The sequence below is a fragment of the Podarcis raffonei genome, chromosome 1, assembly GCF_027172205.1.
Source record: "Podarcis raffonei isolate rPodRaf1 chromosome 1, rPodRaf1.pri, whole genome shotgun sequence".
Classification (NCBI taxonomy): Eukaryota; Metazoa; Chordata; class Lepidosauria; order Squamata; family Lacertidae; genus Podarcis; species Podarcis raffonei.
In genome coordinates, this window is record NC_070602.1 from 74,627,847 (window position 1) to 74,655,647 (window position 27,801).

The 27,801-nt window shown below is 43.4% G+C and overlaps 1 protein-coding gene across 1 annotated transcript; it reads left to right on the top strand.

The window, feature by feature from the left end:
- On the top strand, positions 1–27,654 carry CTSD (cathepsin D). The gene is made up of 9 exons (XM_053394200.1): positions 1–243; positions 3,696–3,852; positions 16,531–16,654; positions 19,085–19,203; positions 21,033–21,232; positions 22,130–22,252; positions 22,575–22,719; positions 23,984–24,082; positions 24,680–27,654. The coding sequence occupies exons 1-9, from the start codon at positions 179–181 to the stop codon at positions 24,848–24,850; spliced, it is 1,203 nt and encodes a 400-aa protein (XP_053250175.1). The 5' UTR covers positions 1–178; the 3' UTR covers positions 24,851–27,654.
- The last annotated feature ends 147 nt before the right edge of the window (positions 27,655–27,801 follow it).

Below are 27,801 nucleotides of genomic sequence, written 5' to 3' on the forward strand. Positions count from 1 at the left end.
ATTTTGGGCGGTCAGCTGACCAAGCAGTCACGGGGTTGTATTGCTCAGTCATTCCCCTTAATACCGGGAGGGCTGCGGGTGTGCAAAACAGACCGGACTTGGAGCAGCACGAGAAGCGCATCTGCTCCCCGTCGGTACCTGAGAGTTGCTACGATCCAGCCCAGCCGCCGCCGTCGTCATGATGGGGCTCCGCTCTTTAATCCTGCTCGCGTCCCTGGTGGTCGCTAGCTCGGCGCTCATCAGGTGAGGGTCGCCTTCCTCTCGCACAGTCGCCAAGCGCTCGGGGTTCCTTGGCTGGCGGAGGAGACTGGAAAGAAGAGGGGGCGGCGGGGGGAGATAAGGAAAGCTTTCTTTGCAACCTGGAGGGAACTGCAGGGTTGTTGTGTTTGGAGTAAAATGGAGCCCCGTGTCTGCTGATCAACGGCTTAGCTTCTTACCCGGGAGGGCGTGTCCGGAAAGAGCGGACATCTCGAGGGCTCCGTCAAGTTCAGCTCGTGGCGTGCTACCCTCGATTTGCAGGCTGGCGGGATCTGGAGGGGCTGGGCGGCTCTGCTGTCATCTGCCCGGTTTCACGGGCTCTCAGACGAGCGAGCAAGATCCTTTCCTTGAAGGGGGGAGTGTTGAGGGTTCATTTAAAAGGAAGGTTGGGGCAGCCCCAAAGGAGGGTTAAAGTGTGCTCCAGGGAGCTTGGATCCGTGTGTACATCTGCCCAAATATGCTGGTAGGCCTCTCCCCTCCAAGCATGTTTTATCTTTTAAGAAAATATCACCAAATGGAGGGGGACCATCAAGATTTGAGGATAGGTAGAGGGAGGATTTTAGAGATCAAGCTGCTGTGCAAACCAAGATTTAGTTGATGTGTGGCAGGAAGTTAGTTATTGGAAGAAGTAATACCTTCAGGAGGTATTATGCTCTGTAGGCAAGTTGTCTTTTTCTTTGACAAGACAATTCTATTCAGGTTTACTGAGAGAGACCCAGTTACTTCCATGTTAGTGTACCTAGGTTTGCAACTTGAGCATGAGAAGTAGTATTGAGAGGCCTGTGAATCTTCTCCTTTCTCAGATACTTATTTATTTCGTACAGTTTATATACTGCTCGACTATAAAAACAGCAACCTCAGAGTGGTTTACAAAAAGAATAAAGCAATAGAATTGGTTAAGAACAATAGATGTTACCAAAAAACCAAATAACCCAGCCTTAATGTAGTGAATGTGAAAGCGCTGTTTAGTTTATACATACTTTCAAAAAAGCTGCAAGCACCAAGTGCTTGAGGTAAGGAGCCTTGAATATTGAGACAGTGCCCCACTGATGGATCACATAAGAAACAGAGCTCCAAGAGTAGATTTTTATAGGCACAGGCATTGTAAAACTGTGCTCACTTGGTTTCTCACACCCACCCCACCCCTGCTTTCACACACACATGAGACAACACCTGTTTGAAGAGATGGCACTCGGATAAAGACTAACGCCATCACATGTTCATAGTAAGCAAACGAGTTTGATGGCTGGTGTTCTGACATGTAGAAAGTGCCTCCTACGTGGTTGGCAGTGCTTTAAAACTTGGGTCTAGCTTGACCAAACTTATAGCTTTCCCAGTCTTTGCTTTCTGTTAGTACTAAATGTTCCAATCATGTTGAAACAGCTAAAAACATGAGCCATAACCAGTTGCAGAGAAGACTGAATTATTTCAGAAAGGGCCGTACCCATAGAAAGGGGGCATTCCGAGAACCAGCCATAATTGAAATAGGTCACTTCATCTCCTGAGATCCACAAAAGTGTTTCAGCAGTGGTGACAAGTAACTCTTGTCCGCCTGTCTCTGAATACCCAGCAGAATGAGACATGCTTACCTTCTCTGCCTCTGTTTTCCATGCATTGCAGAGAATCTGCAGTGGGAGCAGTCTCTTGCTTTATGCTGTGTTGGCCAACCTGCTGGTCAGTTATTGTTAGTAGACCATTGTTTCAAATATTCCACGAAACCAAGAATTATATTTTTGCAATAATTTGTTAGTTTCTTTTGTGTATAAGTGATTAGCTATGAACCAGTGAAATAAAACTAATTTGGCATTAGCAATGTATCAAATCTGTTGCTGATTAGCGTATCTTTGTCCTAATCAAGTCAATACTCAGATCAAGTGTATTTCATGCAGTTGATCAAAACTTTTTTTTTTAAAACCTGTTTCAAATGCCCATTATAAGTTCCAGAGTGGGAAAGGTAACTCCACTCCACCCCTTTCCCTTGTGTGTGCGTATGGAGATCTTGCTACTTCTTCCCTGGCATGGTGAGAAGCTGTCTGCTGACTCCCTCCCTCCCTCTCTCTACATGCTCGAAGATGGTGGCAAAAGAAGAAGAAGAGTTGGCCACTCAAGCCAGCCAAAAATTGTGTAGCTCTGCTTCTATGGTTACTGTCATCTGAAGGGATCATAAACTTGCAGATAGTTCCACTGACTCTTGGTAGTATCTAACACTGTGTATACCATACACACTTGACTGCAATTATATCCCATTGAACTCAAAGCCCTAGGATATACTGGAAAACACCTAACCTAGATTTTCTGCAAATACCAGTTTGGGATGAACTGCTTTGCTGGAATTGTGCATGTCTGTTTCTTTATTAAAGTGTGAGTGACTCCTAGCCGAAAAGAAACTCTTGCTCTGATGTCTGTTCAGCATCCTGTGGCTTTGGGGTGATGCTGCTGTTCCAAAGCCTTTACCCATGCTTCTCATGCAAACTGTCAGACAAGAAGCATTGTGATGCATTGGAGCTGGTGCTTTTATCCTCCTCAGTCATGAGCTTGCCAGGGGGCTGCATCTTGTTACACAAAGGCAAACAAGCTAAAAGTTGTGAAGTCTTAGGCAGGTTGTTGTTAATGCATTTGTTATTACTAAGAGCACCAGGTTATGGATGCATGACATGGAATAAGTTTTTTAAGAGGAAGTATAGTTGTTTCTATACTCTGCTGGGCCACATATATGGCTCTTTGGGTGATAAAAGTGTTCCGGCACAGGATGTGTTCAGTTGTTAATCTGCTATCTTTTGGTACTTTCGTTTGTCAGCTTTAAAAGCTGCTTGGTATCTGCAGATGAAAGGTGCCATTTAAGAGTATTATAATCAAAAGCTAGTTGGCAAATTTCCCTGAGGATAGCCTCCCAGCATAATCTAACATATATAAAAAAAGAAATCAAGTTTCAAAACTGGATTCAGTAGGGAGGTTCCCATAAATGCTGCCAAATTCCCTGTAGGGGTAGACTAGCAAGGATCCATGAACTTCACAGGAGCCATGTCAGTAAGCAAACCCCAGTGGAGAACCTGGCTGCTTGTTCTTTTGATATGAAGACAAAAGAGAAAGTTGCTGCATTTGCTGCAAAGAGAGATGTATTTCTTTTGAACTTCTCTGAGATAATCTTTGGCTGTGTACAGTGGTACCTCAGGTTACATATGCTTCAGGTTACATACGCTTCAGGTTACGGACTCCGCTAACCCAGAAATAATGCTTCAGGTTAATAACTTTGCTTCAGGATGAGAACAGAAATCATGCTCCGGCGGCGCGGCAGCAGCAGGAGGCCCCATTAGCTAAAGTGGTGCTTCAGGTTAAGAACAGACCTCCGGAACGAATTAAGTACTTAACCAGAGGTACCACTGTAATTGAAACTAGATAATATTGATAATGGTCCCCAAATTGTTTCTGCTTGACAGAATTCCATTGAAGAAGTTCTCCTCCATGCGCAGCATCTACACAGAATATGGGACCAATGTCCAAGACCTGAATGAGTTGGGGGAAATGCTGAATTACAAATTTGGGGGCGCTGGTGTGGGCGCACCAACCCCAGAAGCTTTGAAGAACTACATGGATGTAAGTATAGTAGTTGTAGTAATTGATTGTCACTCCTCCTAATGCTTTGACTGTTTCTTCCTTCTTGGTGACTGGGATCTGTGTGGTAGAGCAATATCCTGGAACCCTGCTATTGTCCTTGCCTGTCTCAGTGAATAAAACCATTAGGGAGAAGGTCACATTTAAAACAGACCTTGAAAATTATCCATAGTGGTATCTGTAAACACCCAGCACTCAATGTTTCAGGGTCACAACTGCACATCCTCCTCTTTATTAGGCAGGCTTGGCATGCAGAGAAGTTGTGCTGTCATCCCAGAAGCATTTCAGTGTATCAGCACCATGTGAATTCTCCTCCCACTGAAGCGCTGCACTCCTTGGGGCATGGCCTCCTTTTCTAGAGAAGCCGTGTGTTTGTGGGAGATAGGGCAGGCTGATAATGACTGTGCCTTGTGCAAAGGTAATTGTTGAAGCAAATGGGAATGTGTAAGAGGGGTATGAGGAAATCAAGGAAGCTTAAGACTGGATAAGATATGGAGGATGCTCCTGAGGGCTTGACGTGTAGGATCATAGCCATTATGACTCGGATGATCTTGACATTGAAGAAAGAATGCTCGCAAATGAGCAAGCGAAGACTTGCTGTTCTTGGCATCCATTTGTCTCAAGAGACAGTGGAGAGTGCCTCCAGGGGTGATGTCAAACTGCTGCATTAGCATCACCAAAGTGACATCCCCCAGTGCCCAAGCCTGGGAAATTGTGTATGGGAAAACCTGAAGGCAAGACCCCCGCCACCGCCCCGTCTCGGCCTCGCTGATGTGGTCCAAAGGAAACCAATATGTCTGGCACCAGCTTCACTGTAGGAGTTGCTGGAAGGAGGTGTTTAATGCCCCATCCAGCCCTCTTGGGGTCTCCACTCCAGATTTGTGTGGTGTTTACTCCTTGGCCTTTTCTTCTCCCGAAGATATCGCACAAGGCAGCGGAGGCTTAGGATCTTCTCCTAGATGGGCTCCCTTCCCAGGTTTATGAGCCCCACCTGTCCCTAACTCCCATCTACAGCACATGCAGAAGCACCTTCTTGACCATTAGATCCACTCTCGGTCTTGCCTGCTGAATCCACCACAGCCTGTCTTCACATGCAGGGGAAGTCTGAGCGTAGACTTAACAGTGTGATAACCATGGGCTACAGGACCGAGTATAAGGCTAGAACTAGAAGCTTCTGAGCAGAACTTAGTTTTCTGGCAATCCCACTGGCTCCACTTGCATTCCTCTTGGAAAACCCTTCTGCTCCCCACGTCACTTCCTCCACACTTTAAAAGGATGACTCATACCTGAACAGGCTGAAACTTAATCCAGTTAACAAAGATTCACAGTAGCTGTTGGTCCAGTCTTCTAATAGGATTTTGACGCAGACCACCCATCAGTGCTAGGATGTCATAACTTGTCGCTGAATTCTTCTTGCCATTTTATAAATCGCAGAGAAAGTGCCACCATTGAACTCTGAAAAGAGGCCACTGTAGCTTGAAATGAAATTTGCTACAGTCTCTGCAGACTGTTTCCCTCTCTGAACTTTTTTTTTTTGTAAAGTGCTGTAACAGCCATCTCTCCTCTTCCCTGCTGATTTAATGATGCCATAATGTAATACTGGCTTGCAAGCCAAGGGATAAATAAACAGAATACATTCAGAATCTGAATTGGTAAGGTAATAGTGCTTTTTTGGAGCAGGGAAGTATGTAAGGCCAACTTGCACTTCTTAGCAGATTTTCATGATTAGGTTGGTCTAGGTGATGTTGCATCAATAGAGAAGTAACAGAGAAGATTCCATATAAAAATGTGACGCTCAATCTTTTATTGGAATTTACATGCAAATATTTTGAGTAGTTCTTAGAACTACAGTCATACCTCGTGTTGTGTCTGCTTCCTGTTGCATCTTTTCGTGTTACATCCCGCAGCAATCTGGAAGTACCGGAACTGGTACTGGTGCGTAGAAGCGCTAAATCACGCCTGCGCAGATGCAGTACTTCAAGTTACGGGCATTTCACATTATGGATGGGCCTCCGGAATGGATCCCATCCATAACACGAGGTACCACTGTACAGGTGGTGAACTGTTGGGTCATTTTGGCAAATGTGAGAATAAGCCCAAATGCTGCTTGGCATGGATGGCTCTACTGGATGATCATCAGGTAGAATCTTAAAGTTGGAGGAAGGAGTCTTGTAGACCATCTAGTCCAGTTTTAACACCATGTTAAAAAAGCCTGACTGGCCTCGACTAGAAGTTGAGCACTTAGTGTCACTGGTCTCTTGCTGCAAAACCATTTCGGCAAGCATCCTCACTTCTGACTTTCAAGCATCTCTTGAAGACTTTTTAATGCCAGCAGGCATTAAATTCATGACCAGAAATTTTGATTTCTGAACATGCAGTCACCTTACTGATTATCTGTATTTTCAAAAGTTAATTTATTAAAATGACATTTTATATTTTCACAATAAATGCTGTTAACATTTTATGATAAGGTGGTATAGAAATTTTTTATGATATGATGGCATAGAATTACTTCTGTAAATAACTGAATTCTAATAAGCCATCTGAATGTTGACTTCATAGTTCAAAGCTTCTGGTTGTCTTTGGGCAGAATGGAGTGTACCTCCAATACCAACACACCCAGCATTTCTCCTAAAACCACAGAGCTTTGAAGTAGAAGCCTGGGATGTTTGTGTTGTTGCATTTGAAGGCATCTTCCCATTCTCCCATCAGCTGATGGATGGGTAGGAGCACACCTTGCTTGACTGAAGGAACAACCCGGTTCCTCCTTTGAAGTGCTGCCTGGTACCAGGCTGTTTATAAAGGGCTGTTTGAAAGCCCTGTGATTTGCTTGCTTTGAAGTCCTGAGAATCAGGGCTTCAGGGGGAAGCATCACCTGATGGCAGGTGATTGGCAGGTGAGCTGTCTCACATGCCTGTCGACTGGCCTGCTGGGCTGGGTGAGATGAAGATCTGCCCATCCTATCAGAAAAGCTTCCCTACCCTTGTCTTTGAAAGTGGGCCACTGCTGACATGGGAAGGTAGTTGTATTGTGGGCTCTTTATTTAAAACCACAATACAATATACAGTAAAACCGATAAGCAGTAGGATCCAATTGTCTTATTAAAATTGTCAAATTAAAATCACGAGACCGCAAAGATCTTTCCATATGGTCTCTTGACTTTCCCTGTCCTCGTACACATTTTCCTGAATTGAAATTAACTACATAACTTCTGCTCATTACCACACGCTTGCTACTCCCTTTCTCTTAATCCTTGCATTCACAGTTGGCCACAGTCAGTCACTTCCTTGACCCAATCATTGAGGCCTGTAGTAGGGTGGGGCACCAGCATTCTGTTCATGATAGGCATTCTAAATATGGGAGGATGGCTTTTGTTTTTCCTTCAGAAGTACCAAACACCTGCAGTTAGACTTGCGGAGGGTTTTTGCCACAGTACCTGCAGAAATCCAGGCTGAACATCCTAAAGGGACATGCTTGTGTCTGGAGAGAGTTGTGACAGATGGGGAAGTTATGTGAGTGGCCAGTATAGCAGCTGAAGCCTGAGAGTTTAGGGGCTGCTTCTCCAGCTTGAGGTGCAGCCTGGGCTTGCTGTGCTCTGAATTGTGTGTGCCTTGTCTCTTGGGAAAGCAAGTATCTTGGCTTCTCTCCCCCCCCCCCACTCCCTGCCCCAGGCTCTTGTCAGCCATCCAGTTTTCTCCTGTGACTTGTCCTCTTTGTTTGCCAATCCCAAGGGAGTTCTACAAGCAGGGGGACAGAAGTGTTTAATCAAGCTCTACCTCTGATGTTGAAATGTGCAAGGTGAAGGTTGTGCAATACATGGCTGCTCCGAAACCATTTTTCCCCTTTTTGAAGAAAGCATTGTCTCATGCCATTTTTTTAAAAAACTGAATTTCCACATTTGGAGTTAATACAAATAGAACCTATCAGATTGCATGTATTGGCAGCAGACCAGAGAGAGACATGGATTGGAATCTTTTCCCATGACATACTTGACTTCAAGTGGCAGATGGTGCTGTTTAAACACTTGAGCCCATACCTGTGTCCTGAAATACTTGCAGTCTTAAGAGCACTGGATCATGTGCTTCTCTGAATGTGTAGATCAGCCCTCCAAACTAATGAGAGTTGAAGGCCATCTAGAATGTTTTTACCTGTTATTAGAAAAAGAAGAAAATAGTGCTGGACTGCATTGCCATTTTATTCTTGCCAGGTTGCAAATGGCAAACACGTGCTCTGCAAGTGGCAGCCCCTGTGTACTCCTTTTGTCAGGCTACTACTGCACTGACCTAGAGCAGGGTCTGTATTCTCTCTCAGCTGCTACAAGGCCACACTAAAACCTTCCATAACCCAGGGTACTAAAAGAAATTACCAAATATATGCCTTTCTTCCCCCCATCCTATAATTAACAGTTTACATAAAACTTGTATCAGCATGCAGCTGGTAGTAATATACTTTTAATGTCGAGTTTTGTGCATGGAAATGCAGCTGGCTGCTCTTCAGGGGTGTGAAACTACTCGAGACCCTCAAGCAGTCATACCTTTCCTCATTTCCATTGCCTGCCATGTAGAAATAACACATGGGTTTGGGGCAATGGTAGTGGATCACTATATGCCTCTATGCCTCAAGAGTAGGATCTGTAACTTCCTCCTGACTGCAGGTCACTGGAGCAGTTGAAGATATTGGGGGATGGACCAGAGAAGAGAGCAGGCATCACAAACCTGATTGTCCTTATTTCCCTTGGAGAAAGGCAGTCAGTAGATATTCTGCTTGCTTTGCTTCCTTTATACTTCACCTTTCTAAGAACATATACCAGGGACTTTCTCTGCTAAATTTCTCCCTGTATATTCAGAAAATGATAATTATCTAGAAACTTTCAAGGAATGTCCCAAGTTTTTTTTAATGCTAGGCTTTTTGGTTTGTTACCCTGCATGAGAAATGTATATTTTTTGCAGGAAATTACAAACGCCTTTATTAAAGTGTTTCTGTTACCAGAAGCACCCGAAATTTGTTGCAGCTGTAATTGGCAACCAATCATCAAACAATTTTATTCCTATCCCCGCAACAGTAAGTGTCGCTGAATTTAACGGGTAGATGGTAGGCATTCTCCCAAACACTGGGTCTAAACTGCAAGCTTCAGAACTAGGCTTGGAGAAAAGTGATGAGAGAGAATAGATTGCTCCCAGATATATTCCTTTCACTTTTGGGACAAGCAGAATATATTAAATGGTTCTTTTTTTGCCTTATCTCCTGTTTTGTGAAGAATGGCAAATGAGATCTTAAGCACTGTAAAAGTTTGATTGCGCTACCAGTGATTTTTTTTTTTACTTTTTTAAATGAACAAAAAGTGACAAGGCTTCACCCTCCTGCCTCTGATGTGTTCTGGGTATTTCACATAGGCTGTATTGGGGCTAGCTTTGGAATAATGCTACATCTAAGACTTGCTCCCCCCCCCCTTCCTACCATCCTGCAATGCTCCCCATTTGTCTTGTTCCATGAGGAGATAAGACTATGGGGGGGTTCATGGTTTGTGGTACAAAAACCCAGCTAGTTTCAGTTAGCTTTATCTACAAAAGGGCTGTGCATCTATTTTGAAGTCTAGTCATGAGACAGATAAACTGTAGCAGAGCTCCTGACATGATAATTGTGCAAATAATAGCTTACTGATGAACTCTCTCTTGTGACACACACACATAGTCCAGAAGCTTATAAATTCTTTTGCCATGAGAGAATGTTTTCCCCATGTATACAACTGGATTTGCTAACTCATTTGCCCGGTTAGGTAGCCTTCCAATGGAAATGCAGACCTGAACAACTCTTTTTTATCAAGAGAATCCCATGGAGGGACCCCAGAAAAATGCTTTGAAGCTTGAGCATGCTCAGTGGGCATGGAATGCTGACTGCCTGTTGGGAGGGGGAGCGGGGTGGTTGGAATCCTGAACGGAATTGTTCTACACCACATTTTCTTGCAGGTCCCACTTGTGTTCTTAGGGAAAGCTTTAATTCTTCTGGGCACATTTCAGATCCTGTTGGAGCATACAGTTTTGGGTGTTGCTCTGCTAGAATTACATATCTGGAAGATTCTCTCTCCCTCCCTTCCCCCTTTTTTAAATGAATGTTGCAAGCAAGGGGATTGTTTACATAGGTTGATATTTGAGCTTAATATGGGAAGCAGTGTTGACTTCTCATTTGGGTACCGTAAAAAACTTCTTCAAAATTACAGCCCAGTCCTAATTTAGATTGCATTTAGCCTCTAGAGTGGGGCACACCCGCGGCTATGCTGATCCACCATTACAAAGTGAGGCTGCTTTGGACTAGTTGGCTGCTACACCAGAACAAGGCAGCACACTAATCCAATGTGGGACCTGCCAGATGTTTTGAACTACAACTCCCATCAGCCCTCGCACATTTGGAGTAGTCTAAAACATGTGGAAGGCAGCAGGTTGGGGAAGTCTGGTGGATAGAGATCTGGATGAATTCGACAAGTCCAATATAGAAGTGGTTGGCTTCAGCTAGTTCTTCTTTCTTTCTTCTACAAAAAAACCCCCAAACCTCAGCTTGATGCTGTTGTTTCCAACATCAGCTGGTCAGTCTTGTCCCTCTTTCACCGCATTGAATCTTTGTTATATCCTCCTATTTTGCAACACCTTTCCTTCTGAAAATGGCAAAAGTGGAAGGAAAAGTTGCTTCATGACTGTTGTAAGCTTGTTACTGTCAGCTGTTTTTTTTAAAAATGCTGCTGCTGTTGGCAAACAGCAAACTTTGGCAATCTTCTCGAAGTGGACTGGAAGCTCTCTCTGACACACCCAGACCACTCTGCACTCATTCACACAGGCAGAAATATATATTCCTGGTGCTTTTATAGCTATGCCTAGTCAAGCTTCTCACAGTGGAGCATCCTGCGAAGGAAGCTGCTTTCCCTTGCATCAAACCATTGTCCATCTGCCGCACTATTGTCTGTACTGGCTAGCAGAGGCTCTCCAGAGTTTTCAGACCTACTACTTGGCTACGTTGGAGCCTGAACCTAGATGCGCTCCCTTTATAAAACGTAAAGGTGCAAGGTTTTGCCTGGGATGTGAATCCAGCACCTCTTGCACCCAAAGCAAAAGGAACCCAACGCCACTAGACACATTCCGTGGATACAAAAAATGACAGGTCCATGGGTGCTACTGTTGTTTACAGCCGATAGGATGTTCACCCTTCCTTCCTTAAGACTGCGAAGGTGGTCAAGGTTGTAATTGTGACAGCTTTCTAAAGTGGTCAAAATTAAAGTTGGAAAAAGCCGCTCTGTCAGTTTTCTGGCTTGAAGTGCAGGTGGAGATCATTCTTCTGTATATTTCCGAGAGGAACTCCCTGTTAGCCTAAGGCCTAGCCCTCCTAGCCAGGTTGCTGCCACTCCTCTAAACACCACCTCATTTGAAATTTGCAAGAACAAGACACTTCTGAGTCAGCTTTCCAATTAATATCACTTAGAGTAAGGCTGCCCCCCACCAACCCAATCTGTTTAGGTGTTGTAACAGCTTCATACCTGTCTTGGCTTTATTCCATCTTTCTTTAGAAGAAGTCCCAATGGTGGCTGTTACACAATGGCCTGTCTATATTAGGAAGGGAGAAGTGAAGTGAATTTCTTATCTTTAATTGCCAAACTCAAGTGAGCCACCCAAATATGAAATCCTTCACTTGATGTATGTCTTAACTCTTGCCCTTGCTGGCAAAGGGATAGCTCAGGCGGTAGAGCATGAGACTCTAAATCTCAGGGTTGTGGACACTGGACAAAAGAGAAGGTTGGGCTAGATGAGTCTTATGGTCCCTTCGAACTCTACAATTCTAGTTGTATAATGCATGGATGACCACACACACAAGCCTCGCAGGTGCAACTATTAGGGGTTGCAGTGCAGAACAGAGGCAGGATGGACTAGGTGCATTAGTGGTGGCATCAGGTAAATGCTCAGTAGAGACACCAATGCTAGGGAATTGGTATAGAGCCAGTGTGCTGTAGTGGTTAAGAGCGGTAGACTTGCAATCTGGGGAACCGGGTTCATGTCCCTGCTCCTCCACATGCAGCTGCTGGGTGACCTTGGGCTGGTCACACTTCTTTGAAGTCTCTCAGCCCCACTCACAGAGTGTTTGTTGTGGGGGAGGAAGGGAAAGGAGAATGTTAGCCACTTTGAGACTCCTTCGGGTAGTGATAAAGCGGGATATCAAATCCAAACTCCTCCTCCTCTTCTTGATAGATAGATAGATAGATAGATAGATAGATAGCAGGCATGGTGTTTCTCTGTGCATTTTATATATAGTGGCAGCCCTATGTCTGCAGCAGACAGCTTAGAAACGGCCGTAACAGACTGTGATCAATGCAGCTCATGGTCCCCTTTTTATAGTTTGCTTTCAAAAGTGATAGGGAGGAGAAGAGAAACTATGTTTTTGCCAGCCTTCAGTCAATTATTGCTCATCCCAGATTGAAGATCCCAATCCATATATTGCTGTGGATTGCAGCAGTCTCCTGGCAGGTATACCTGAAGAGGGGTATAAGCAACCAGTAGCTCCACATCAGCAGTTTTCAACACATTCAAATGTAAATGAGTAGAAAAAAATGCTTGTGGTTCTCAAGATGGAAAAATAAGTGCACTGTGCCTACTCATGCCAGGAAAACACTTGGCAAAGTTCACAAACCTGTTCTGGAGCCAAAAAAATAAAAAAATAAAAATGCCATGTGCGTTGGGTTGCCACCCTTTCTTCTTTCTCCAGGCAGAACTTCTGTAATAGCTGTTGGATCAGCAAAAATGGGAAGAGGCACAGCTTTCCCCACTGCTGAGGTGCAGCAATTGCCAGCGGATGGGAACAGCAAGCTGTACCTAAGCAGTTTAGCAGGAATCCTGCTCCAATAAGTTTTTGTGTGTTTTTTAAAGTCAGGGAAGTGAGGTTTGTTGTCCATTGCATACTATGGCCGTGACAGCTGAGGAGGGAGGAAACATCCAAAGCATTCTTCCATTAAGTGCAAATTTCAGCAGCTACAGGATATTGATTGTGGTAGATGAAGAGCTCTTTGCAACTGGAAAGTCCTCTCCCCCCTCCCTTTCCTCCCCTTTCTGTGGTCAGTACATGCACTGGAAGCAAAAGGCGTAAAGACCTACTTAATCCTTGTTGGTTCAGCATGTACGCTACTTTTGCACTCACACTGGTGCTTATGCTGGAGCAGAAAGGGAACGCGTTTATGTCTCATTGAGCCATTGAGTCAAATGCTGACTGTATGGTTTGCTAGGATGTCTTTGGAAACCTACGAGAGTCTCCCTCCCTCCCTCTTGTTTAAAAGTTGGAGGAGTCTGGAATATATTCCCTGCCATAGTAGCTGCAGCCCTAGAGAGGGATGAGGAGCAAGTAACCTCCATTTGCTCAGTGTGTTAGAGGAGAAAGGCTTAGCTAAGGCGGTGTGTGTGGACCTTTGTTACAAAATGTTCTCCCTTTAACACATAGCAAAAATGGGTGTGGGGACACCTTGGGGAGGGGTAGTGTGCAAGTTCTGTGCCCTCTCATAGGATAGGTGCTATATCATTTTTAGTTCTGCCCTGCCACTTGTTGGACCGTATTAAACAGTAGGACCCATCTGGCTGCTGTTAGCACAAACCCATTGTGTCATTGCTCTAGTTGCTGCTTGCAGAATTCCCACTCAGTGTTTCAGGGTGGGGAGGGAGGGAGTTACTGCTTGTCTTCCAGCAGCAGTGGCTCACTTCCAGAGTCCTTCCTGTGTCTCTTCCCCCTTCCCCAAAATAGGTGTGTGTGTTTCACAACAGTGTAGGTCCTAATGGAGGAATCTGCAAAACGATGCTAGTAAATGGATACATAGCAATTCCTTCCCATCACGTACATGTCCTGGTAAGTGACCATCCTAAGCATAAGCAGCTTCACATGCTCCTTAGGCAGGATGGGGAATCTTTCTTGAGATGCTGGGAGGACTTACACATTGCATCATCCTTGGCTAGGGCTGATGGGAGTTGGAGCCCAGCAATGTCTTGAGGGTTGCAGGTTCCCCATGCCTCGATGGAATGCAATTCAGTTTTACTCAGAATAAAACCATTAATTAAATGTGGCAAGTTAGGTCCATTAATTTCAGTAGGTCTACTCTGACCAAAACTTAGTTGAACTCAGCTCCCTCTTTCTAGACAGCTTAATTCCTCCCATCTGGAATGTGAGCATCTTCCTGGTTCAACTACTTAAACTACCCTTCTGATTTGAGTGCAAAGGCTGCCAGGCTCCTGCCTGAATGGTGGTTCCTTCATAGTATAGCAACTATTCCAGGAAGCACAGGTGAGCAATACATAGGATTTATTGCATTGCAACAAAAATTCTGCATACTTAAAAAAAAATGTGTAGAGACCATGTGGCACCTCAACTTTAGCTTTAGGAGCATGGACAAGAATGGAATATAATGATTTCTAAATACTGACCCAGGACTTTGTTCCTCCGTGTGTGTGTGAGAGAATTTGTACAGATAAACGTTGCATAAAACACTGGCCTTTGTAAACAAAAGTTGCTTAAGTACAAAATGAATATCAAGGCAGCAGTCCTGGTTAATTACAAGGTGATTTACAGCCTCTAATTCTCCGCTGTGCTTTAAGAGTAATAGCCAATATCTTTGGCTTATATGAAGTGCTATATAGGTACTAGGTTAGAAAACACACCCTGCCCTAATACAATAATAGTTTTAATGTGAGATGCCAGGGAGGAGATGGCAGTATAATTTCCTTTAATCTCCATAGGCTGTAGGCACAGAACGCAGGTAACATTTTTGTACCCAAGTAGCTTGACCAGAGGAATGAAAAGCATCTCCACCCTGAGTGGTGGAGCTGTTGGCTGTGTCATTAGCTGTTGCCTTGGGAGCTCCTCTCATCCACCAGTTTTTGTGCACTTGTGCCCCAGGAACTCTGAGTAGGCAAGCACATGTGCTGGTAAGCAATATGAAGATACTGGCTGAGCCAAGTGAAGTTTAAATATTGTCACCAAAACATGGACATTTGAATCTACCTTTGTAAGGCGGTAACTCCCAAACATTGAGGATGAAATTGGGTACACCTTCTGTCATTCTTATCCACCCACCCACCCACACACTAAAGGGAGTTAGACATTCTATTGCAATATATGACTGGAAGTTTTGCTGAGAGATTTGCATATAAGTTTGGGGCATGTTTGGGATACAAAACTCTGTTTTAAATTCAAGCACACTTTCCCAAGGGAACCAGGGAAGAGGAATGATGACATCCTGTTGTATCCATCATGGAGCCATCGCATATGAGCATTTGCTAGATTTTTGGATGTTGGGAATGAACTTGCAGTAAAGAGTTGGCTTAGCCCTTGTTCAAATTGAGCATTTTAGTACTTCCACATAAGTGAATGGTAGCAATTCATTCTTAGGGTTGGAGTGAAATCTCTTGGCTCTGAGTGGCTAAGGCCTTACTCTTGGGAATAATAGAGAGGCATAATGCATCTCTGTGCTCCGAACACACTGGCAATTAAACATTGCCATGTTTAAGCCAAGGATGAGCAGTCTGTGGCTCTCTTTATTCTGCTGGACTCTAACTCTTCCATCCAGCATGGCCAATGGTTGGGTATGATGGTGGAAGTTGTAATCCAACAACCTCTGGAGGGCCACAGGTTCCTCATCTAAGCCCCACATGTGATATCAATCATAATGACAAAGTGTAGGCAAAGTGTAGTTTATAATAACTACAGTGGTACTTTGGTTCTCAAACTTAATCAGTTGCGGAAGTCCGTTCCAAAACCAAAGCGTTCCAAAACCAAGGTGCGCTTTACCACAGAAAGGAATGCAAAATGGATTAATTTGTTCCAGACTTTTAAAAACAACCCCTAAAACAGCAATTTAACATGAATTTTACTATCTAATGAGACAATTGATCCATAAAATGAAAACAATAAACAATGTACTGCAGTCACACAATCAATCAATCAGTAGCTGAACTGGGTTCCACACAGTCACGGAAACGAAACAAAACAAAAAAGCCACGAAAACGCAAAAAATATACAGCAAAAACATGCAAGCTGGTGACCCTTGCAACATCTTTTGGAAGCAAATGAGGCTTGCATCTAGAGTCTCCTCATCTTGATACAGCCAACTCCCCCTTCTTTTTATTTATTTACTTTGCATCTTCTTCCTTTCCTCTAAGGGGCTAAACGCAACCTTCATTGCCTCCATCCCTCCTGCCCCATTTTTTTCCTCACAAGAAAACCTGTAAGGTGGTTCAGGCTGAGAGAGAATGACTCGCTCACAGACACCCAAGGAAGCTTCTTATCTTAGTGGGAATTTGTACCCGGGTCTCCTTACTCCTGGTCTGACACTCTGATCATTATTCCTCCCTGGTGCACACTCTTGCTCCCTCTCTCTATATGCAGTTTGATATGGGCGTGGGGTAGTTACGTAAGTTTGGTGGCTTCTTTTGCTGTAGCCACTGACTTATCTCAATCCTATAAATAACACTGTGGTAAGAATGATCCCTTAGTAGTAATCCTCCGTACTGTGGGGTAATGAGCGTTGTATTTGGCAATCCAGTACCATGAAAGTGATGCTTATTTTATTTCTTTGCAAACCTGGTGCTAGCCTGGAATGATCAGCTTCTTACCTTTTGTCCTCTCATCTTAACTTTCATTTTGCAGGCTCAGTATTATGGAGAGATTGGCATTGGGACACCCCCACAGAAGTTTACTGTGGTCTTCGACACTGGCTCTTCCAACCTCTGGGTGCCTTCTGTCAAGTGCCACTTGATGGACATTGCTTGCTGTAAGTATCTCTTCAGTTGACTGACTTAAGTAGCACCATCCATTAATCCTCTATAGTGTATTTATGTGATAAAGCCTAAGCCAAGCTCTTACTTTGCATGAAAATGACTAACTTTTAAAAAAGAATTTTATTTGCCATATCATTGATTGTGTCCTGTGCTTCATTTTGAGAAGTCAGGTACTTCCTGTCCACTATTTTTTAATATTGCTTCCAACTTGGCTCCCCACTCCTTGCTGCTTTTTAAGAATACTTTGATTCAACTGACCATTGCTTGAGAGGCAAAGAAGTGTACTTCTCTCTCCTGGGATGCATGCTCCTCAGCATGTTGGAAACTGGTCAGCCAGATCTATCTGTCACTGTTCTTATATTATTGAGGCATATAACCTTGCACAAGGAATATGAAGCAATTTGAAATTTAAATATAACCTTTAGTTCTGAATAACATTTTGCCATTTAGAACAGGAGTGGATAACCTGCTCCTGGGCTCCAGCTCCCGTTGGCCCCAGCCAACTTGGACCCTGTGGTCAGGGACAATGGGACTTGTAGTCCAGCAGCATCTGGAGAGCCAGCACTGATTTACAACTTATGCTGTCAACTGTGTTTCACTTTCTTTCCCAGAGGATCTGTCAGAGCACTTAAACCAGCGGTTCTCAACCTATGGTCCCCAGATGTTGTTGGACTACAACTCCCATCATCCCTGAGCTCTGGCCTTTCTAGCTAGGGGTGATGGGAGTTGTAGTTCAACAACATCTGGGGACCCACAGGTTGAGAAAGGCTGACTTAAACAGAGTTGGTGGCTGATCATTCCACCTTTTTTACCTCTGAGCGCCTAAAGTGATGATAAAATATACTCCATCTCTTAACTAATTTAAAGAGTCTCCCCTGACTATTGAATTAAATGCAGCTGTTTCTGCTTGTGATGAGACCCTTGTGCACATTGGTAGAGATCACGGGGACCACATCCTCTGAACGTACCTGTGCGCAGCAACTCCGCTGGCTGAAACTGATGGGAGTTTTAAAGCATCCCTGACCACTGGCCATGCTGGTGAGGGCTGGCGGGAGTTTTATTCCAGCAGTAGTTGCAGGGCTGCTTGTTAGCCACCCTTGCTTTAGGTGGAAAACTGATAATGACTTTATTAAAGATGGTTTGAAAGAGGGTGTTCTATTCTTGTTATGCACACCCAGCTGGTTTTGCAAGCTTTTATTCTGTAACGCCTGTTTGACTAGAAATGCATAGGACAAAAAAAGAAGAAGCGTGCCTCATAGGAAATGAAGTCCCTCAAACTGCTTTCAGCCCTCTTGAAAACGGTGTGTGAGCTCAGCACGTGTACCCAGGTTTTTCATGTCTTGGGAATCCTCAAGAAATAAACCTGCCAGGTATACTTGAATCCCAAAATATACTTTCCAAATCCAATTTAGCAGCCAAATTGGATCTCTCCACTTAATTCTCCATGTGTTCGAAGAGCTTTAGAAAGCACTTTGTGCTAATGCTTTCAGGGAAAGAGATGCATGTTGGCAGTCGTTCTACCCTATTCTGGAAGTCCCTTTAGTTCAAGAGGAATGAAAAAGTATTCTCCCCAGCAGATGGGACTTGAAACAGGCAGAGTTAGTTGTGCTACAACCATGCCTGATCTAGCTAAGATTTGGTAAAGACCACCTTTCTCTGGAAGCCCCGGTGGACTACAATTTAACTGTAGTTGCTTTCCTAAACATCCCTAATACCATTGTGGGCATGGCATAAAAAGTTCAATTTATAGAGGAAGACTAGGTTCATATGCCGTCTAGATGTATTCACTGCTTCTCCACTTAAGATGTTCAGGAGGTGATATAGCTGTGATTATTAAGTAACCATGGCCTCTGTTTATAAAAAGAATCCAGTCCATCAGTCCCTAAGTTTGCACATAATCAGGGTTAGCAGTAACCTTGCTATTTGCTATTATTCAGTATTTCACTTTAGCCCTTCAGAACAATTTGGCTGCTTATAAATTTGTTGTTTTGAAATGAAACCTATAATTGTCCATATTATGGGTTGTTGGCTGATAAGTGACACTACAGGGTGGGTACTGTCCATGTCTGTCCTTGTTTTTTTTCCCTTCCAGAATAAATACTACATCAAGTGCATCTCTTAAGTCAGGTCTGCATCAAAGCACAATTGCCTTTTGCTTGTTTCTTGAATGTATTTACATAGAGGAATCAAGAAAATTGAACGTAGTGAAAACAAATTGTTGTTTTCCCTCCAAGTAATTAAATGCTGCAAAACTGGTTCCTAACAATAATTAAAAAGCTGTGAGAAAGTGGTTATGGATTGGTTTATAGTTTCTGTTTGATCTGGAACACGGGGTTGGTGTCTCCTCAAATATTTGTCAAGTGTTCCAAGTTGGTAGACTGTGTGGATTTATGTGTGTGTGTTGTGTTATTTCCCCCCTGCAGTGCTGCATCACAAATACGATTCTTCCAAGTCCAGCTCGTATGTGAAAAATGGTACAGACTTTGCCATCCATTATGGTACTGGGAGCCTGTCAGGATTTCTCAGCCAAGATCATGTAACGGTTAGTACATCACCAATAATTCACTTCTCCAAGCTGTTAAAGTCTTTAGCAAAACAACAACAGCCTACCACCTCGACCACCATATGAGAGTACTAAAATATCGTAGTGTGATAGGAACTCATGGGGATAGTACCAAAAGTTTGTGAGGCATATGGGATGTGCTTTTCGCAAAACATAGATTGCCTAGCCAGTGATCAGCTTTGTTTAAGAGCACTGTGGGTTTGTTTTACTGCTTAGAAAGTAAATGACAGCATTGTGGTAATTTATTATTATTATTATTTTAAAAAAAGACAAGGTAGGAGAACTTAGTTTCAAATTTATTGTCCTGTGGCTGCACATTAAAACAGCTTTTCTCGTGGTGTGCCGTGAAAGGCCCCAGAAGCTCTCTTTGCCAGGCCATTCTACGAGCCTGCCATCTTTAGTGGCCAGTTTTAAAGCCACATGTGTCTGGAAAGAATTGCCTTGGTTTGTTCGTAATCCTCCTAAAGTAAACTACAGCTGCTGTGGCCTTAAGGGAGCCTGTACTTGTCCAGGTTAAGTTGATGGAAGTTGCTAGACTAGGGTGATACAATTATTTTAAGCAGCATTTAGCACCAAGCACTGAAACTTAGTTTCTGAAAAAACTTCAGCCATTGTGTCTCGTTACAAGGAAAGGGGAGCAAGGGAGACTTAACTATGATATGTAATCACTGGCTGATGAAGCAACATTACAGGGCAAAGTTGCCTTGTCCCTTCTTATTCTTAGGAGTGTTTGCTAACAGAGCAGAAAAATTCAGAATAATCATATACTAAGTTTTTGTCCTGCCCTTCCCCCCAAAGACAACTAGGGTGGCAAACCATAAAGCGATATAACAGCACAATTAAAAAATAAAGCAAGGAAAAACTTTGAGAGCATCTAAAACCATATTAAAATAGCCACATGTTCTCACATCTAATAATTTTAGGGTTGCTAGGAACAGTATCTTTCAACCATCAAATGCCTGGGTGAGCAGGGATGTTTTTAAAATTCCTCCTGAATGTTAATAGTGAGGAAGACAAGCAAGAGATTAGAAAGAACAATTCTGACATACCAAACAAAATCTTTGCCAAGTCTCACAATTTCATCATATCTGGTCATAAATTGAGTGGCGAAGAAACAGTCTAGGTGAATTCATGTGAAGCCCTGGGTGGTATTTCTTTCTCCTTCCCACACCCTGTGCCGCCTTTGGTCAGATTCACCTGACATTGCTCACTTTTGTGGCTCTGCAGCAAGGAAGGGTAGGAGCAGAAAAAAGCAGAGCTGTTGCCACAGTGACTCCCAAGGTTTGAAAATTGCTGCCTGGGGAAGTTCAGAGTTTAACATCTCTGCGATTTCAGAGAGGTGATAAAACTTCCTCTTTTCAGCAAGCATTTGGTTCTGTGTCTAGTTCCTGTATTCTGTGTTTGTGGGTTTTTGTTACACTCGCGTTTGTTGTTGCTCACAGCCTTGAGCTTTAGAAAAGCAGTTAAGTCGCTTTAAAATTACAGAATGAATACAATAGCGTGATGATAATGGAAGTTGCATGGCTTCTAAGAAGGCAACTGCATGCTCCTTATCAGCTTTTATGTTTTTCAAGATTGCTCTGTTTGTTCCATGTGCCTTTATATGGCATGTATTGAGAAGGGAGAGATCCTGGCACCACTTGAGCATGTTTTTATCTTACTATATATGATATATACAATATCTTTATTGTCATTGTCCCATGCAGGACAATGAAAGAATACCAGAAAAATGATACCATATTTGTTCCAATAATGGTGTAAATGTGTATGTTTTGGGTACTCCTAACCTTCCTTTCTCTTTCTCCCAGATTGGTAACCTGATTGTCCAGAATCAGTTGTTTGGTGAAGCTGTCAAGCAGCCTGGTATCACTTTCATTGCTGCAAAGTTTGATGGCATCCTTGGCCTGGCATACCCTAAGATCTCTGTGGATAAAGTGTTGCCTTTCTTTGACAATGCAATGCAACAGGCGCTAATGGAGAAGAACCTGTTTTCCTTTTATCTAAACAGGTGAGAATGTAACCTTGCTTTAACTTGTGTGCCAAGGACCAAAGGGAAAGGCCTTTCCATCCCCAAAAGAAATGTCTTAATTATTTCATATGTGTGGTGGTGGTGCCTACATTTGCTGCGTAAAGATAAAGCCCTTTTAAGAAGATGGAAAGATTATGTGTGGCATCCATTAGGAGAAGAGGGAATATCAGGGTGTGATGGACAGGGGAAGAAGTTCCTGTTTGTCATTTAGAAATGTCCTGATATCCTTTGACTCATTTCTGTCTTGTGACTCACACCCAATTCTTTATTCTTTTTTTAAAAAACCCACAACACAATACAATATATGCACAAAAAAATCAGTGCATAACATTGATTACTATATGGTGCAAATCACCTGATCATGAATAAAGAGTCCTGCAGCATCATATAAGAAATGCCCCATTGTTACTGGGTATGGGCCAAGGGTTTCCCCAGCAGAGTCTGCCCACAACTGTGAAAGGGCTCAGGGAACCAGCAAATGAGCACGACACAGGTGCAGGCTCAGAATGGTCTGAAGGCTTGCAGTGCAGCCCTGTGGGAAACCATACACAGAGCAGTCTTGAGCTCTTTAGATAGACCACCATGGTGTGCATAATAAAGGATTGCCACCCAACCTGGTGCACGTGCTACTTGGGGAGATATCTCTTGAGTTTGGTTTGGGCTTTCTGCTTAGGATAGCCATACTAAAAGAAATATGCCAAGTACACAAAGGATGGGATTGCTTCCCTTGGATTCTGGGGGCCTTTTTCCTGCCCTGCATCTTTGTCCTTCCGTGTTTTTTCCACAGTTCATTGAGTGTATTGCTCTGAAGCTATGGATCTCCCTCCATTTTTGTACTAACATTTTCCTTCTCCACTTGTGTGCTGCCTCTTCTAGGGATCCGAAAGCAGCCACTGGAGGTGAATTGCTTTTCGGTGGGGTGGACCCACAATATTATACTGGGGACTTCACCTGGGTGAACGTCACTCGCAAAGCTTATTGGCAGGTCCACATGGACAAGTGAGTTGCTTCTCTCGTTTGTTTCACAGGTGCACAAGGGGGTCCATAGTTTATTAGCATATAGATTGCCTGCAATAAAGCATTGTTCTATATCTCCAATGGGAGCTGTGTAACACCATGTAGGGCTTGCAGTAAGCGAGGACTCCCGGGGGGGAGGGAGAAAACCCCACTCTCCTAAAATCTTCCATGCTGTGCCATGTAGCACAGAAGGAGTTCAGTCCCCAATGCTGAGGATATTGCTACACCCAACTGCACAAAGGTGGGTAGAATTGAATTCTTTTTTTAAAAAAAATAACATCTGGGAATTGTTGTCTTCTTCCAGGGTTGACGTTGGCAATGGCCTGACTGTGTGCAAAGATGGCTGTGAAGCTATTGTAGACACAGGGACCTCCCTCATCACAGGCCCAACAGATGAAATTAAGCAACTGCAGAAAGCCATTGGAGCTAAGCCAATCATTAAAGGACAGGTAATGTGGGAATGGGGTGAGGTGGTGGGTCTAATGTTGGGACATCCATATGTGCAGCCTGACTACTGCTTCTATCAGGGCTGGCTAGCCTGGGACCCTGCAGATGTGGTTAGGCTCCGGCTCTACTCAACTCCACACATTGACCACACTGGCTGAGGCTGATGAGATTTTGGAGTCCAGCATCTGAAGGGTCACAGATTCTCTAGCACTGCTTTTTATATATTGGTTTTGGTCTCAATTAGGTTCAGATGCAGCCAATAGCTTGGATTGCTACCTCAAAAGCAGCTTGGTTACTAGTTCAAAGCGGTTCATATGTTGGGTGACCTTTATGTTACAGTACTGCAGCTTTCCCCCCACAACCAAACCTGCTTAGGAAGAATTGGCCATAATAAGTTCTATACACCCTCCCTTCCACCTCAGAGGATTTTCAGGTCCATACTCCAGTCTGGCTTATACAGCATGCAGGACTTCTTACAGTGTCAACATCCCACATGTTGTGCTTCACATTGGCGCTTGTGTGTAATGTTAGCATGCCTGTGATCAGCAGCCTCTGCAGGTGCGCCATCGACATCCTGTCATTACATGCAGACAGACCAGTGGCTGAGGGAAGAATGCTTAAAATGTGGCTCAAGTGAGGGCTGAACCCCTTACACTCAAAGGGCTTATTTGTAGCCTGCATGCTGTGTAAGCTGGGTCTAAGAGAACTCCCTCAGCCAATAGCATAGGAGGAGAAATTCTGCTACGTTCAGCTTCAGCTGCCGCTTCAGCACTTTGAGAATTGCTGTATAATGATAAATTTCCTGTCTGTGTAGTTCTTAAAAGGTATAGCAAGGGAGGTCCACTCAAGATATGGATCTTCCATCTCTTTAACTGCCCAGATATATGGCTTTTTTGTGGGAAAGGCATCAGAATGTGGCACTAATGCCGCATCAGAATGTGGCACTAAGAGGTAGTAGTAGTAGTAGTAGTAGTAATGTTTGGGATTTTTATAGAGAACTTAATGTTCACTGTAATCCTAGCAATGAGCAGTGGCTCAGTGCTGCCCCTGTACTGCAGCTGAGGACAAGATGTTTGTTGCCAGCAGGAAAAATCCAAGGGGTGCCCCTGTTCCAGGAAGAAGAAGAATAGCCTAAACAAGTCCCTTTTAGGGAGAAGTGTGGAGTGTAGGAGTCACTAGCTAGTTCTTGTCTACACACCTTCAGGAGTCAAAATTCATAGCTCTACCACAAGGTTCTTCTACTTCCAATTTATTTTTATTTTTCAGTACATGCTTCCGTGTGATAAGCTGTCTTCCCTTCCCACTGTGAACTTGGTCCTGGGAGGGAAATCCTATGCCCTCACTCCAGATGCATATGCCTTGAAGGTAAGTTCAAAACTATTTATGAGATCACCCTAAGAATGCTCACCAACCTATCCTAGACGCAGCAGTTTTGGGTCCCCCAGATGCTTTTATTGATGTTCATCCAGCATCTAGTAATAGATTTGTTATATCTGCACTGGATCCTGTGCACTTCGGGGAAATAGCTAGGACTCTTAAAAGCACAATGGACTCTGCCTTTGTGTCTTTTTACATGGTAGTTAGTTAAACCTTAAGACTGAGTTCTCTCATTGCATACCAATTACTTAAGTGAAGGATTAGTGAGCAAATTCTTTTTGGGGAGGAGCAGGAAGAGGACTGAAAACTAATAAATATTGTAGGGGACAATAAATGCTGCTTAAGTGGTCAATGCACATCTATAAAACATTGTTTGATCACGGCTTTTCTACAAGGGCTTTTATATATATATATTGAAGAGGGATTGTATGCATGATCTTCTTCAACAACTGGTGGCTCTTTAGCAGTTAACACTAAACTGCAAAAGGAAGCAAACAAGATACAACTATAGAGAAGACTAATATGCTCTCGCTCGTTCACTCTCTTGTTTTTAAAAAACCCACACCTTCTTTTCTCTCCCTGTAGGTTACTGTTCAAGGAGAAACTCTTTGCTTGAGTGGATTTTCAGGCTTGGATGTCCCACCACCTGGTGGACCTCTTTGGATCCTGGGTGATGTCTTCATCGGCAGTTATTACACCGTGTTTGATCGAGATAATGATGCCGTTGGTTTTGCAAAAAGCACTGGCAGTGCGTAAATGCAACTGACAACCACCTCCCACTCTCTCTCCAAATTCACCCACAAACACACTGGAGTTTTCTACTGTGTCTTGTAGGCATTAGGAACAAAATCAGGAAAGTTAAAAGGGGAAAAAAATGATACTTTAAAATTTAAATAAGAAGGAGCAGAGATCTTTTAAAAAAAAATAATAATCTGAAAAGTTACTAGTGACCATTGAACAAACACTTGTCCTTCCTCGAATAATACAGGCCATAGAAAAGTTATAATAAAAACATACCTAAGGAGCCCCAGCATTGTATGAGCTCTTCAAACATCTGGTTACTTGACATGCTATTCCTTTTTAAGCATAAGAACTATAAATGCCATATTTAAATTAACACAGTTGCAGGGGATTGGACTAGATGAACCCTTTGGTGTTCCTTCCAATCCTACAATTCTATTATTTATCCACTCCAAAAAAGAACCCTTTATACATGCTTTTAGATTCACTTACCTAGCTGTTCCCCATTTTTAATTTATTGATATATATATAAAGGCAACATAGAGAACAGAATCTTTCACAGTTGTTTATGGGGGAAGTGCTAGGTAGCTGGGAAGTTACCACGGAATTTGCATTGGGCTAATGATCCCCCTAGTATTTCTTGCATTGTGGGGATGTGGGAATATAGCAAAATTGTCCTGATTTGCATTTTTAAAAGAAACGTAGCAGGTCCACATCACTTTGGGTTAGATGGGCTCCAATGAGTAGAGAGTCCTTGGGAAGTTATAACTGTGGAAATGGGTATTTCTATAAGGTATGATTGGGTTCTCCATCTCATATTTTATAAACGGCCACAGTTTTGATTTTGGTCTGAGCAACCCCATTCAGGTACTGTAGTTTCACGATACATTGTTACAAGTTCTTTCTCTTGGTTTCCCACCCCTTACATAATTCCCAGCTTCTTTTGCGGGTGTAAGGAAAGTGACCATGATTTTTGTGAGATCTTTCCTGCTCAAGGTTGCTTTGGAGATTCATCAACTTGTCAAATATGGCCTCTCCCTACACCCCACTATTAAATCAAGTCACAGCTACTCTGACACTTGTTTCTCAGTACAGAAAAATCCTGTAGATCTCTTGATAAAACCTTGGGTGTGGGGCAAGTTCAACCTGCCCTTGCAGAAAGCACGACTGATCTTCCTGCTCAACAGCTGACAGGCAGGGGTTTGAATCCTGCTTGCTCACTCTCTCCCTCCAACCCCATGGGCCAACTTTGGCAGGTGGCCAGGATCATCCACCTGTCAAGAGTTGACCTGTGGGTTGTGGGGAGATGAAGATCTGGCATGCCGAGCCAAAAAGGTTCCCCACCATTGTTACGAAACTTACTCTGCTATGAGAAGCTTGGTCTCTGCACAGATTGATTCTGGTTACCTGGACTTTTATGGAAAGTGTTTTATAAAAAGAGCTGCCTCTGCATTGGCGTCTATTTTGGCCTGGCAAGCAGAAGGCATGGAGCAGCCCTTCGGGACAGGAAGGTGGAGGTAAGCTAGGTAGATGTTAGTTGAAGAAACTGGAACGTCATTGTTTAGTTGGTAAATGAAGTCTTCCAGTATCTTTTTAGATAAATCTGAAATGTTCCATTGATATTTTGGAGCCCAGCCCTAAGGTTGCGAGACAGCACGGATAACACAGAACACAACTTTTAGATTAAACAAAGAGCTGTTCTGATGCAGAGCCAAGCACACTTCGCTGAAGATGCTTTATTTTAAACTAGATGAAATTTGGTTCATGAAGAGCAACACAATAGAAAAGCTGGTGAACACGGGGGAGTAAAAGGCACAAGGAATTTGAACATACATTTGTGAATAGGCTGCATGTCCTAGACTGCAACCCCACCCCCACCCTCCTGGTTGGGTTGAATACTTTGGAATGCAGATAAGCATCAGGATATCTAGAGAAGGCTACACCTGCTTGGGATTGCTATCAAGATGCTGCCATTCAAAAACCATGGTGTGTCTGTAAGCTTGTGAAAGATACAGAAGTATATTGGAGATGTCATTAAAACTGTAGCATCCTTCCCCAACCTGGTGCCCACCATGTTGACTGGGGCTGGTTGGAGTTGCAGTCTAAAACATCTAAAACTACCAGGTTGGGGAAGGGAGTTGTAGCATGTCCTGAGTTACGATGGGTATATTGAAATACACTTCTTTAAAATCCTTGCTTAGCTCCTCCTAACAGTCTTCAACCCTGAACTAGTAATTCAAGGTCACTGAATAGCTTCTCACTGAGTAATATCAAGTACAAATACTCTAGGAACTTTCATTTCAAACTTAAGTGCCCAAAGCTCTTCTTAAGAGAAGCTGTATAGAAAGTGTCTTAAATTTTCTTTAGGTGGTCATTCATATCAGGATAAGATTGAACACAAGTCTTTTGTCTTGAAGAGATTTTATCATGAATGCCGTATATTATATATAAAAAAGTATCTCTCGCTCATTAGCACTGAGTGGGCTGATTGGCCGGTAATGGTGTATGTTTCAGTCTCTTGGAGGCAACTGCTAACAGCAGCCTAACCACCACCAACACCCCTTTAAAAGGCATGTGGCAGAGTCTATAAAGGAGGAGAGCGTTCTCTGCAGACCTTTGGAAGGTTCAGTAGAGGAATCTGCTTGTTTGGAATACATTTAGAGCTGCTTGCCACTCCCCCCTTGTTTTTTGCTTGCTTTTTCTAAATGTGTAAGATGCTCTTGTGGCTCTCCTGTTGGGCAGATGCAAGTTGTAGCTGATCTCTCCACTCAATTTGTCATAGAAAAATTGTAATGAAAAAATAAATTTTGTCTCCTCTACATTCCATCTTGCGTCATCATTTGAGTGGTTTGGGTGGTATTTTCCAAGGAACCAGATGATCCATTCAGTACAAGCAATGTCCAAACTGGCTGAGAAACCAAGGCTAATCCAGAATGGAAAAGAAGGCACAGATCATTATGTTTACT